Raw genomic sequence first — 13,783 nt, 5'->3', positions numbered from 1 at the left:
ATCAGAGGGGGTGGGCCCCAGGCCTCTCTCTAGTGGTGCCCAGGCCAGTGTGGACATGATGCTGTGGGAGCCAAGTTCTGCCTCCGTGGTCTCCCCCGCGGGACTGGTCCTTTACGCCCTGCCCTCCCCGCTGCAGCCCTGGCCCCTCCACCTCGGCACCCACCTCGATGATGTTCAGCTGCTCCACACTGGAGGCCACCCTGAACTCGGGGGCGCTCTGGCGGTACAGACCGTCTGCAACACAGAAGCGGTGGGCGGGTGTGAGCGAAGGAGCAGGCCCAGCGGACAGAGGCTGTGACCATGACAAGCAGGGCCCGAGGTGTCCCCCCCAACCCTCCTGGGTGCTTGGGTGCTCCTCCTTAGGAGGCTGTAACCTGCAGCCCCCCCGCTGGTTACCCTGTGTGTCCTCTGGCTCAGGGCTTTCGATTTTGTCCATGAGGTCATTGGAGTTCCACTTGGTGATGTCCTTGGGGAACATTTCCTCTGAATCGGACAGGTCCTCTGGGGAGGAGAGAGAGGGGCTTCAGCACCCCGATCAAGGGCAGGGAGTCAGGGGAGGGGGGGCGCTGGGAGGCCTAAGAGTGGCCGCTCTGGGGGCTCCCATGCTTCTCTGGCCCATGTGGCCCTCCCCACTTGGTTCTATGCTCTCCCTTCCTTAACAGGACGGACACGTGGCCACATACCCACGGGGCTTCTGCCTGATGTTTTTCAAAAAATTGTGGTTAACTTTCACTTAACATAAAATTCACCATTTTAACCATTTTCAAGTAGCATTTAGTCCATTCACAATGCTGTGCAACCATGAGCTCTATCTGGTTCCAGGAACTTCTCCATCTCCCCCGATGGAAACCTGTCCCCATTAGCAGTCATGCCTCCTCCCCCGCCTCTCCCAGACCCTGGCAACCACCGGTTGACTTTCTGTCCTTATGGATTTGCCTGTTCGGGACATTTCCCATACATGGGATCACACAGTATGTGGTCTTTTGTGTCTGGCTTCTTCTACTTCCCATGGTGTTTCTAAGTTTCAACCACGTGTCAGTGCCTCATCCCTTTTCATGCCCGAGTCGTATTGCATCGTATGGATGGACCACATCTTGTTTCTCCATGATGTTCCTGACTTTTCAATGTCCACAAAACTACAGCTTAGTGAGAAGTGCTGCTATGAACAGTTCCACCCATGACTCTTTTTTTCTGCTTTTCTGAGAACTTCCACCCATGACTGCTGGGTAGGAAGCAGCTGTCTGGACTCTGGCATGGCTGGTCCCTCCTCTGTGGGTCACTGGGACAGTTTCCCCAGGACACTGCGGCTCTGGCATCTCCTGCTCTGCTGTCTCTTCTCTTTTCCAGCTTTTTCTGAAGTTTCTACATTAGATGTGTCTTTTCCTCATATCAGGGACACAGAGCCAGGAGGGGCTCAGCCTCTTGGCCTGGCTGGAGGGGAGTGGGAGTATGGGATGCCCCAAACACCCTCTCTACCCTCAGGGAGGCCCCAGGTGCAGAGGTCGGCTCAGGAACCACCTGCCTCCCGTTCCAGGTCCCCACCCCAGGGCCATACCTGCCTCCGCCCTGCTGTGTGCCTGTGGGCACGTCCCTGTCCCTTTCTGAGTCTGTCCTGCCTTATAAACTGCAAACCTGTCTCCCTTTACCTGCCTGCCGGCCCCTCTTACTTCCTCAAGAGGAAAGGCAAAGGTACGAAGCAAGGATGTTTGGTATGTGCATCTTCCCAGCACAGGTGGGTGATTTATCCGGCTGTTTGCTTGCTGTACTTATTCTGGGATTCGTGGGAAAATGGGCACTTCATGTATTTTCTACTTGTTTGTATTTTCTAAGGTTTCTACGTTAGACGTGTGTTAATTTAATCATGAAAAGACAGTAATTACAAAAATTAGAAGATTACAAGAAGTTATGCTTTTGTAAAGCTTCTTAGGGAATTATTATTATTATTATTATTATTTTGGCCACGCCACATGGCTTGCGGGATCTTATTTCCCTGACCAGGGATTGAACCCGGGCCACGGCAGTGAAAGCACCGAGTCCTAATCCCTGGACAGCCAGGGAATTCCCTTCGGGAATTAAATTCACATATGGAAAAAATGTCACCGTCTGATTGTAAATCCATTTTGGGGGGTTTGAGAGAACAGTCCCCACCTGCCAGACCCCGTGCACATTCTGATACCAGGTTAGGGTGAGTGTGAGACCCCAGACTCCTGGTGACTTCACCTCATCCTGCCCCTGCCCCCACGTGCTGCTGTTCACCCAGAACTTTTCACAGGTAATCCCCACCTTGACTTGCATCCCCTGCAGCTCTTTCAGACCCCTCCCCTCCCCCTCTTGGGAAGGCCCGTGTGCTCCAGGGTGCCCGCCTACCGTGAGCATCAAAGAACTCATCATCCGAGCTCTCGTCTGAGTCCCGGGCGATACTCTGCATCCTCCACTCCGAGATGCTGTGGCGGGAAGGACTCGCTGGAAGGCAAAACCCCAGACTGACCGACCACCCAGCAGCGCTGGGATGAGCGGGCAGAGGCAGGCAGGTGCGATGATGCTGGAGTAGGGCCAGGAGGGCTCAGAAGGGGATGAAATGGAGAAATGAGGGCGGGGCGGCTCTGACTCATCTCCCAGCCCACCTGGCACAATGCAGTCCTGTCCCAGGAGGACGTGGATGGGGGAGGGTATCAGGTATGAGGCCAGGACGTGCAGTCACCCAGGCTTGGGTCTGCTCCTGTGCCCTTGACCTGATCTGCTCAGGAGCGAGGCCCCCTCCCTTTTTTTGCCGCACCACTGCGTGGCATGTGGGATCTTAGTTCCCCGACCAGGGATTGAACCCGGGCCCTGGCAGTGGACCGCCAGGGAATTTCCAGGAGCTAGCCCGTTCAACTCTGCCACTGCGGGGCCGACAGACAGGGATGCCCGGCAGGGGCAGGAAGTGAGATTAAAGGTATCGATGCGTGTGTTTCCATGGATCCCTTCAGCACAGCACAAGCCTGGTGTGGGAAAAGCTGGATTTGCGGGAGGCGGGGGACTCCTGCGTTTTATACAAAATACCCCGAGTTTCCCCAATAACCACCGCACTTCCAAGTAAGTTCCAGAGAAAGGCCTTTCTGAGTATCTGAAGCCTTTCAGGTTCCTTTGGCCTGGCTGCTCCCTCAGGCGCAGAAGCCTCTCCTGGGTGTGCTGGGTGCAGCCCACCCAGACCCCCCCACCCCACCTTGGAACCCTGGCTCCTCAGAGCTGCAGCCGGCTGGGTCCCAGGAGGGGTTGGGAGTGGGGATCCCACGTGGCCAGCCTGCCTGTCTCAGGCGGGCTGTGTGGGTGAGCCTGGGTGGGTGAGTCTGGGGGAACCTGCCAGGGTTGGGGCAACGCCCTGAGCTTCACTCCGAGGCGGAGGCTGCAAGGAGGTGACTAGTTCTGAGTCCCTACAGGTGTGGCCCGCAGGTCCGAAAGCAAGAGTCCACCTTCAGAGTTAGAACTCCCCGGCAGAGGCACGGGGCTGCCGGGCAGGGGCAGTCGCCGGGGTGGACGAGTAGAGGGCAGGGACACCCGCGGGGACAGACTGCGCTCACCTCCCCGCTTGGACGACCGGGACGACTTGGAGGACGTGGACCACTGCTTCTTCAGGCCCCTGCCCACCAGGGGCTCCCCACCGCTGCTGCTGGGCTGGGGGGGCTCCCTGGGGGCCTGGTCCTGGGGGGCCTCGTCCTTGGCCAGCTCCGCGGCCCCCTTGTCGTCCTCATTGAACTGGGCCATCTTGCGGGACAGCATGAGCTGCGCCTCCTTCTCCAGCTCCCGGATATTATCCATGTTCAGCCCGTACCACTCGTCCTGCCAGCACCAGGCCTGCCGGTGGGCCCTCACCATCACCTTCCGCAGGCCTGGCGGGGAGGGAGAGAGAGAGACGCCCGTGTTACAGCCCCCCGGGGACTCCTAGGCTGGGAGGTGCCCCACGTTGCAGGACAGGCTCTGCCCCTCACCCACCGCGTGGCCTCCAGCAAACCACTGCCCTCGTGCCCATTTCCCCATGTGTAAAGGAGGGGTCCGGCTCACAGATGGCTTCACAAGCTCACAGTGGCTCTGTAACTGGGGTACTGGGGCTTCCCAAAGTACTGTGTCTGCTAAGAAGCCATGCTGAGTTTTGCGGGGTGGGGGGGGGGGGAATTCCTGCCTTGTGGGGAGCTGGAGGAGGACTTCCTGAGTGTTTCCTATCTCAGAGTCAAGGACACTTCTCTTGTTGAATTTCCCACGGGAAAGTCAACCTCAAGTTCGAAGCACGTTGGTCCTTTCTCTTTTAAACAGAATATATACACATACAATATAAAATAAGATATAAAATACAATAAAGTACGATATATAGGAATATATCATATATAGAAAATAAGATACTTTTAAGGTATAAAGAATAGAAGAACCACAGGGTCAGGAAGCAGATGGGGGCTGCCTTGGGTGGGGATGACAGTGGGGGTGATTGTGAAAGACTCTGGGGGCATGGAATGTTCTAGAACTGTGTGCACTACTCTGCAAACACACTCAAGCTTACGGAACTCAAACTTCTCTTACAACAGATGCAAAATCAGGCCTCAATAGGCTGCTTAAAAAACATTAAGAAGAAATAAAGCATTTTCCCCCCCACCCCGCCCCCCCCACCCCCCACACCCCACACCACCCATCGAGGGAACAGACGTGACCAGTAACACGGAGCCCACGGTCGCCCTCCCAGATGCATCTTCCTCCCGCCCTGAAAGGGTCCATCCTGAATTTTGTGTTTATCACTTGCTTTTCTTTCCGTGTTTTTCTATACAATATGTTGGGTTGGCCTACATGTTGTTGACATTTACATGTATGTGTCATACTGCATGTATTTTTCTGCCACTTGCCTTTTTTGGGTGAGTTGCCGGTTTGTTGCTGTATGGTATTTATTTGTTTGAAATACCACATTTTATTTATTCTCTCTCCTGCCAGTGGGCCTTTGGCTCACTTTCATTGTTTGTCCGTTTTGCTTTTACAATCCTGCTGCTCTGAACGTTCCAGAACGTGCATTTGAGTTTCTCCAGGGGGGCAAACCCGGAAGGGTCATCACTGAGTCTTCCTCCCGCCTTCCTAGAGAAAGCTGAGCGGCTTCCCAGGTGGTCCAGCCCTTCCTCACTCCCAGGCTGGTCTCTGGCGACCCTTCCTCCGGGCTCACCTCCTGATTCCCACTTGCAGCCTCGCTCAGGCCACTCGGCCTCCCCAGCCGTCCTGTCTACATCCCTTCATTCCCAAAAGCCTGCCTGGGAGAAACTCCCTCTCACCCCTGCTCCTAGGAGGGTGCCCCCAAGCCCCGGGCCGTGGCCTCAGGCACGCCACCCTCAGGGTCAGCCAGCACCCACACTGGACAGACCGTCTGATGAGATGTGACGCGCAGACAAGGACGGCTGGGACGGGAGATCTGGGTTCAGACCCAGGGCTGGCCCTGGGCTTCCTCCACTGCAAATGGGAGTTGGAGGGGGTGACAGTGGCCACCCTGTAGGGCCATGGAGAGCTGATGTGACACCTGTGAAGTATACCATCAGTGCTGTGACTCTGCTCATGGCTACACAGTCCCCCTTGCTCTTGGAGTGAGCAGGTGTCTGCCCAGGTGCCGCTCCTCGATCATGAGCCTCGGGGCTAAAACCAGGCCCTGGGCACTGACCTCTGCCCTGACTGGGGGGCAGGGAGGAGCCCGGGTCGGCACTAGCTCCTTCTAGAACCCCTGGGCATCTGTTGTCCCGTTCCCTGGGCACCCGCTCTGGGCCAGGCGGGCGTGGGTGTAGGACAGGAGGATGGCCAAGACGCTCTCCCCTGGGACTTCCAGCCCAAAGCGGGCGGCAGCGCCGGGGCAGGGCCTGGGGTCTGGCCTTGGGGTGCCGAGAGGTGCTGTGAGCGGCAGGGGGGCAGTCCCCTGGGGCTGCTCCCCCATGGTGGGTGGGTATCACATGTTACAAATACCAGCCAGTCCGGAGTGTCTGGGGCAGGCATACACTGCCTGTCGTCTGTAGGTGCTCGGCAAGTGTTTATATGGTCAAGGAAAACCAGGTGGGTGGCTGCATGTGGGCCTTGGGGGTCGCCTGTCCAGAGTAAGACAGAAACGTGGAGTCCCGGGCAGATGCAGAGAGAGAGGGCGGGCAGACAGGGGGACACAGCCGGAGAGGCCGGGCGCGCTCACCCGTGTCGTGGATGAACCTCTCGATCTTGGACTGCATGCCCCAGTAGCGGAACTCCACCTTGCAGAGCTTGTAGGCGCACATTATGGGGAAGACCTGCTGCTTGTACTCCTCGATCCAGTTCTCGGACAGGGGCCCCCGCTGGGTCTTGGTGGAGTAGAACAGCTTGGGGTCCTCTTCCGTCTTATACTCGTTGGGGGGCACGGGGTCCTTGACGATGTCGATGAAATCTACGGGGAGACCCCGTGAGTGACCACTTCTGCCCCAACCTCCACCCCACTCCTCCCCATCCAGTCTCCTCGCCATGTCCCTGCCACCCCCCAAATCCTTGTAGGGCCGCAGGCCTCGAGGTGCCACGGGGACCGACGTGGGGGTGAGGATGTTGTTCTGGCCCACCCCGACCCCGAGCTCCCCCGCCCTCAGGACCCGTGGCTTTCCTTGTTGCCTTTTCAGATCATTTCAGCAACCCCCCTGTTTTGGGCACACTTGCCAAAGCGGATAAATAAGCTGATGAGCTGGAGAAGCATGGGCAAGATGAGGATGGAGGATGTGGGACGGGGCGGGGGCGAGTAAAAGAGTAAAGCTTCCCAGAAAAGCTGGTGTTTCAGCTACAGGAGCAGAACTGTGAGGCCGAGAACGTCCCAGAATGTGACACTTAACCAGGAGGTGGGGGAGTCTAGGGAACCACCAGGGTGTCCGCGTGGGTAGAGGTGATGGGGATGCAGCTGGACACATCCGCCATCTCTCGCCAGGCTTTGTGCCCGGCCGGCACCCTGAGGGGAAGTGGCCCTACAGATGCGCTTTAAGGCGGCTGGCCTGCTAGGAAGCCCCTCCCAGACAGATCAGCAGGGAAGAGTCCGGAAACCACGTCTGATGGGCCCGAGAGGGTCCAGGATGTGCCTGAGAGTGGGCAGCAGATGCCACGGGGCTGGGCGCTTGGGAAGCAGGACTGGGGGCTGGTGGGACCTGGGTGAGGGGGTGAGACAGTGACTCTGGGAAGGACCACCTCTTGTCACTCGGCTCCTCCCCCAACTCAAAACCATCCTGCTGGGCTGGCTCCCGAGGTGTGCATGTGGTAGACGGGGCTGCGTGCACACTTGCTGAGGAGGAACCCAGGACAGGGTCTGTGGCTCAGACAGCCCTTCTTTCAGATGTGTGGGGACGACGGCACTTGGGGGGGCTCTGCCCCGACCGGGCCCTGGCTGTCTCGTCTCCCTGGCTTGCTGGCTCCGAGTCTGGGCTGTGGTTTACAGATGCAGACGTTGGCCCCGCAGAAACTGGTGATGGGTCAGAAGCGGCCCGAGGGCAGCAGGATGTGGGGAGGGTTGCACATCCTTCCTGGAGCAGACCACGTGCCCAGCCTGCTCAGGCAGGCAAAGGCCGCTAAGGGGAGGGCTGGGACTTAGGAACCATGGCAGGAGGCCTTCGGGGGGAGCCTGCAGCTGGCCGGACAAGAGCTGCCAGAGGGCCTGCGTCATGCTGGGCCCTTCCTTCCTGTTATGGGTAGAATGTGTTCCCTCCTAAACTCATTCGTTGGAGTTCTGGCCCCCAGGGCCTCAGAATGTGACCTTATTTGGAGACAGGGTCTTTAAAGAAGTAATCTAATTAAAGTGAGGTCATTAGGGTGCACCTAATCCAATATAACTAGAGTGCTTATAAAAAGGAGAAATTTGGCTCAATTAAAAAAAAAAAATACACCTGAAACTAACACAGCATTGTAAATCAACTATACTTCAATTAAAAAAAAAAAAAAAAAAGGAGAAATTCGAATACGGACATGCACGCAGAGAGAACACCATGTAAAGATGAAGGCAGAGATTGAGGTGATGCGTCTACAAGCCGAGGAACGCCAAAGATTGCCAGCAGCCACCAGAAGCTAGGGGAGAGGCCCAAACCGATTCTCCCTCAGGGACCCCAGAAGGAGCCAACCCTGCTGACACCCTGACCTTGACTTCTGACCTCCAAAACTGTGAGACAAAAAGTATCTGTTGTTTTAAGTCCCTTAGTCTGTGGTACTTCGTTCTGGTAGCCCTAGGAAGCTAAGGTATCTCCCAAAGCCCACTGGGGCCTAAGAACTCCGGCCGGAGGGAGGAGTCTCAGGGAATTGCCCTCCAGGCCTCTGAGGCTGCCTGGGAGCTCGTCAACACCCCTCCAACACCAGCCGTGCACCCATCTGGGAACCACAATGGCTTGTCCCTACGGGCTTGGGGCCTGTTGAGGTGCGGCTGGCCCATAGATGTGTTTTGTTTGGCTGGCATATTTACAAAGATTTTTAATTAGTTATCAACATTTAGGAATTGGAAGAATTCACATGAAAACCCTGATTTCTGGCCTCGCTTGAAAAAGAAGATTTAACAAATGGGGCCTGCTTCCAACATGGCATAGTCAGCTAGAGGGGAGTAGAGCAGAGGCTGCCCACCATCAAGAGGACACAGGCCCCACCCAGCCTGCTGCACTCACGCACGGCTGTCAGCCTGATGTGGCCCCCAAGCACACGCATGCATTTCTGGGGATGGGGACACTTCGAAGGGATGAAGGGAAGGGGCTTGAGTGGGAAACGCACGTAGCCTTAGTGGGCACATCAGGGAAATGGGGCCGAGGAGACCCATCCTTCCTCGCCCCCCACCTCCGACCAGGCTTGCTTGGACTCTATCCTCCCCGCCCAGGACAGGGGCTGGTCCGCAGCCTGCCAGGCCTGAAGACCAGGGGCAGATGCAAGGGGCCCACGGGCGGGGACACCGGGAACTGAGCCCCGCAGGGCTCCTGCCCTTCCCGGAGCTGGGAGCGTCAGGGTAGCCGGTTACCGATCGTCAGCTGGTTCTTTTCCACAGGAGACAGGCTGAACACATTGGGGTTTTCTCCAGCATCAGTTTTATAAAAGGTTTCGATGTCAATGGAGAATTTCTCCACAAAAGGGCAAGTGAACCTGTGGGGGAAGTAGAGTAGCCATCAGGACTCGAGCTCAGAGGTGTAGGCGTGGGTGGCTGGGGGGAGGACGAGGGCTGGAGTGGTGGCCGAGACTCATCTGTCCTGTCCCCCTCCTGGACCTTCACCTCGTCCCAGGAAGAGCCAAGTCCAGGTTGGGGGGAGGGATGGGTTTCGGGGGAAGAGGGAGTCGTTCCAGGAAGCTGCCGGCAGCCCTGGGTCCCCGTGTGCGAGGCGTGGTGTGGACTCAGGCACAGCTAAGGTGGCGCACTGCTGAGCCGGCTGAATCCGGACCAGCGCTTTGTGTGACATGCCACCCTGCCCCCCGTCCCCTAAGAAACCAGGTGTGGCAACAGGGAAACAGCCCCTCTCTCTTTTTTTTTTTTTTTAAATTTATTTTTATTTATTTTTGGCTGTGTTGGGTCTTCGTTTCTGCGCGAGGGCTTTCTCTAGTTGGGGCGAGCGGGGGCCACTCTTCATCGCGGTGCGCGGGCCTCTCACTATCGCGGCCTCTCTTGTTGCGGAGCACAGGCTCCAGACGCGCAGGCTCAGTAGTTGTGGCTCACGGGCCCAGCTGCTCCACGGCATGTGGGATCTTCCCAGACCAGGGCTCGAACCCATGTCCCCTGCATTAGCAGGCAGATTCTCAACCACTGTGCCACCAGGGAAGCCCCCAATGCCCTTCTCTCTTGACTGGAGATGAGCTCAGAGGAGGAAAGTGCTGCTGGGAAGAGGAATAACCTGGATGGATCCTCCAGCAAGCTCCAGGCCCTCAACGACCTGGGGAAGGAAGCCCCAGGAGATTCATGGGGACTCCACCAGCTCAGCAAGTGAGTGGCCAGCTGGGAGCAGCCCCCGATCTCTTCTAACGAAGCAGTGCTCAGCTATATTGGGTGGGGGCCACAGAGTGAAGAGCCCCCCTACCAGAGGGATCCAAAGAAAGCCCTGCTCAACATGGTTTGTTATAAAAGATCATCATAGTCGCTGAAGGTCTCAGGGTTGGAGGGAATCTCTGGGCCATCTGGTCTACCCTCAGCTTGTGTTTCTTCCCAGCTGGTTGACTGTCCTGCATTCCCAGGTGAACATTAAAGTGAGTTTGTATTCCCTGAGCCTTCCCAGATGGCAAAGGACTCTCAGATGGCCCTCGCTGGACTCATGCCTTCCTGGTCTCCCCCACTGGCAGGCTAGAAGGCACCTAGGGGTATACCCTTCCCTCTCCTGCCTGTTCTCTGAGGGGGAACCTGGGGGACCTTCAGGGTACCAATCAGAATGGAGGCTCAGCTCTCCAGGAGCCAGGGCTCCTTGGGGTGTGGGGATTGAGCCTGTCTGGGGGGCCAGCACCAGGATCTATGCCGCAGGGTTGCTTCCCCAGCAGACAGCACGAGGCTGAGGGCAGGCTCACCTGGTTCGGGTATAGGGGTAGGCGTTCCAGGACTCCTCCACCACCCGCAGGGCCGCCTTGGGCAGGATGGAGCGGAACCAGCTGGGGATGTGCATGCCCACATGGTACACCTTGTGTGTATACTGCCCGGAGCCTCCAGGGCCGTCCGTGTATGGCCGGTTCTCCAGGATCTCCACGCCACTGCCTTCACCGAACGTCTCGTTACGGCTCTTCTTCTGTGGGGACAAAAGAACCAGCGATGTGTGGGTCCAGAGCACTCTGCAGAGGGGGAGGGGTTCAGGAGACTGGCCAAGGGTGCTGAATGGGGGGTGGGGTTTTGGCCAACCAGGCTGGCTCCTCCTGTGTCACTTCAGGACACCCCCCCACCCCCCCGGCTCCACGTGCCCCAGCACTCATGCAGGAGACTGAAGGGGCCACGGTTCCCTCTCCGAGCCCAGCACTGCACGTGCAAACTCCTCCGTTCGGACTCCTGAGTGTGCCGGGACTGAAAGTGTTCCCAAGGTCAGGAACAAGATGAGGATGCCTGCTTTCTCACCTCTAGCCCACATTGTACTGGAGGTTCTAGCCAGAGAAATTAGGCAAGAAAAAGAAATAGTAAGAGGCATTCGAATAGGAAAGGAAGAAGTAAAACTATCTCAATTTGTTGATGACACACTCATATACAGAAAAGCCTAAAGAATCCCCCCCAAATCTGTTAGACCTAATACATATATTCAACAGAGTTGCAGGATACAAAATCAACACACAAAAGCAAATCATGCAGAAAGGAAATAAAGAAATCATTTCCATTTACAATAGCATCCAAAAGAATAAAATACCTGGGAATAAATTTAACCAAGGAGGTACAAGACTTGCACACAGAAAACTATAAAAAATTGCTGAAAGAAATTAAAGGAGATCTAAATAAATGGAAAGACATCTGTGTTCATGCACTGTAAGATTTAATATTGTTAAGATGTCAATACTCCCCAAAGCAATCTGCAGGTCCAATGTAATCCCTATCAAAATCCAATGGCAGGGGCTTCCCTGGTGGCGTAGTGGTTGAGAATCTGCCTGCCAATGCAGGGGACACGGGTTCGAGCCCTGGTCTGGGAGGATCCCATATGCCGCGGAGCAACTGGGCCCGTGAGCCACAATTGCTAAGCCTGCGCGTCTGGAGCCTGTGCTCCGCAACAAGAGAGGCCACAATAGTGAGAGGCCCGCGCACCACGATGAAGAGTGGCCCCTGCTTGCCGCAACTAGAGAAAGCCCTCGCAGAGAAACGAAGACCCAACACAGCCATAAATAAAATAAATAAATAAATTAAAAAAAAAAATCCAATGGCAGTTTTGGTAGAAAAGGAAAAACTGATCCTAAAATTCATATGGAATTTCAAGGGCTCTCAAACAGCCAAAACAATTTTGAAAACAAAACAAAGTTGGAATGCTCACATTTTCCGATATCAGAACTTGCTATAAAACTATAGTAGGGGGACTTCCCTGGTGGCACAGTGGTTAAGAATCCACCTGCCAATGCAGGGGACACGGGTTCGATCCCTGGTCCGGGATGATCCCACATGCCACGGAGCAACTAAGCCTGTGCGCCACAACTACTGAGCCCACATGCCACAACTACTGAAGCCCATGAGCTCTAGGGGCCGTGCACCACAGTGAAGAGTAGCCCCCGCTCACCGCAACTAGAGAAAAGCCCGCATGCAGCAACGAAGACCCAATGCAGCCAAAAAATAAATAAATTTTAAAAAACCCCACAACTATAGTAGGGACTTCCCTAGTGGCGCAGTGGTTGAGAATCCGCCTGCCAATGCAGGGGACACGGGTTCAAGCCCTGGTCTGGGAAGATCCCACATGCCATGGAACAACTAAGCCCATGCACCACAACTACTGAGCCTGTGTGCCACAACGAATGAAGCCCACACGCCTAGAGCCTATGCTCCGCAACAAGAGAAGCCACCGCAATGAGAAGTCCTTGCACCGCAACGAACAGTAGCCCCCGCTCGCCACAACTAGAAAAAGTCCGCGCGCAGCAACGAAGGACAAACACAGCCAAAAAAAAAAAAAAAAAAAGATTCATCCACCTGTTGCGGGTGGTAGTAGCTCTTTAAAAAAACAAAAAACTATAGTAATCAAAACAGTATAGTACAGGCATAGGACAGATCTATGGAATGGAGATGAGAGTTTAGAAATAAACCCACAGATCTATACACTATATATATTGATTTTCAACAAGGGTGCCAAAACCATTCAATGCAGGAGGGAAGAGTCTTTTCAACAAATGCTGCTGGGACAACTGGATACCCACGTGCAAAAGAATGAAGTTGCACTACTATCTCATACCACATATAAAGATTAACTCAAAATGGATCAAAGGCCTAATTGTAAGAACTGAAAGTATAGAACTCTTAGAAGAAAACATAGGGGCAAATCTTCATGATCTTGGATTTGACAATGGTTTCTCAAATATGATACCCAAAGCACAAGCAACCAAAGAAAAAATAGCTAAATTGGATTTCATCAAAATGAAAAAAAAACTGTTGTGCATCAAGGGACACTATCAAGAGAGTGAAAGGACAATCCACAGAATGGGAGAAAATTTTTTGTAAATAATATATCTGATAAACGAATTATATCCATACAATAAAACATGATTTGGCTGTAAAAAGGAATGAAGTACTGACACATGCTACTACATAGATGAACCTTGAAAACATGCCGAGTGAAAGAAACCAGACACAAAAGGCCATATACTATATGATCCCATTTATATAAAATGTACAGAATAGGCAAATCCAGAGAGTCAGAAAGTAGATTATTGGTTGCCTGGGGGTTGGGGGAAAATGCAGAGCGACTTCTTTATGAGATGATGAAAATGCTCTAGAATTGTGATGGTTTCACAACTCTGTGAATGTGCTAAAAGCCACTAAACTGTACACTTTAAATGTGTGAATTGTGTGGTGTGGGACTTACAGCTCAATAAATCTGGTATAAAACAAAACAAACAAATAAAAACCAACCTTGCCTCTTGTACTCAACTAAGATTTCAGAGAGATCAAACACGAGGAGTGAGAAGGGGCCTCGGAGGCACTGCCCAGGAGATGTGATGCCTGGGTCACCTCCAAGTGTCCTTCTGCCACGAACGTCCTTCCCAGGGCCCAGAAGCTCAGGTTTCTGCTTCTGCACAAAACCTCGTGGTCAAGGTGCTGGTGACTTTAAGCTCAGCATCTGTTTCCATGGTGACATGACAGCATCACCAAGGCCATCTTCGGTCAGCTTCCTGAACAGCAGGT

General features: G+C 54.6%; 1 protein-coding gene across 5 annotated transcripts in view; it reads right to left on the bottom strand.

Moving 5' to 3' along the window:
- PITPNM2 (phosphatidylinositol transfer protein membrane associated 2) overlaps nucleotides 1-13,783 on the bottom strand; it is a 143,317-nt gene that overhangs the window by 16,415 nt on the left and 113,119 nt on the right. For all 5 annotated transcript variants that reach the window (XM_068562489.1, XM_068562492.1, XM_068562493.1 and 2 more), the window contains exons 3-9: nucleotides 10,501-10,715; nucleotides 8,978-9,099; nucleotides 6,176-6,403; nucleotides 3,561-3,869; nucleotides 2,368-2,463; nucleotides 397-501; nucleotides 164-234 (exon numbers count right to left, since the gene is read on the bottom strand). In XM_068562489.1, the coding sequence (XP_068418590.1) occupies nucleotides 164-234; nucleotides 397-501; nucleotides 2,368-2,463; nucleotides 3,561-3,869; nucleotides 6,176-6,403; nucleotides 8,978-9,099; nucleotides 10,501-10,715 (1,146 nt within the window). The remainder of the gene's footprint in view (nucleotides 1-163; nucleotides 235-396; nucleotides 502-2,367; nucleotides 2,464-3,560; nucleotides 3,870-6,175; nucleotides 6,404-8,977; nucleotides 9,100-10,500; nucleotides 10,716-13,783) is intronic.

This window comes from Eschrichtius robustus, chromosome 14 (assembly GCF_028021215.1).
Source record: "Eschrichtius robustus isolate mEscRob2 chromosome 14, mEscRob2.pri, whole genome shotgun sequence".
Classification (NCBI taxonomy): domain Eukaryota; kingdom Metazoa; phylum Chordata; class Mammalia; order Artiodactyla; family Eschrichtiidae; genus Eschrichtius; species Eschrichtius robustus.
This window is presented reverse-complemented; position numbering and strand designations above follow the sequence as displayed.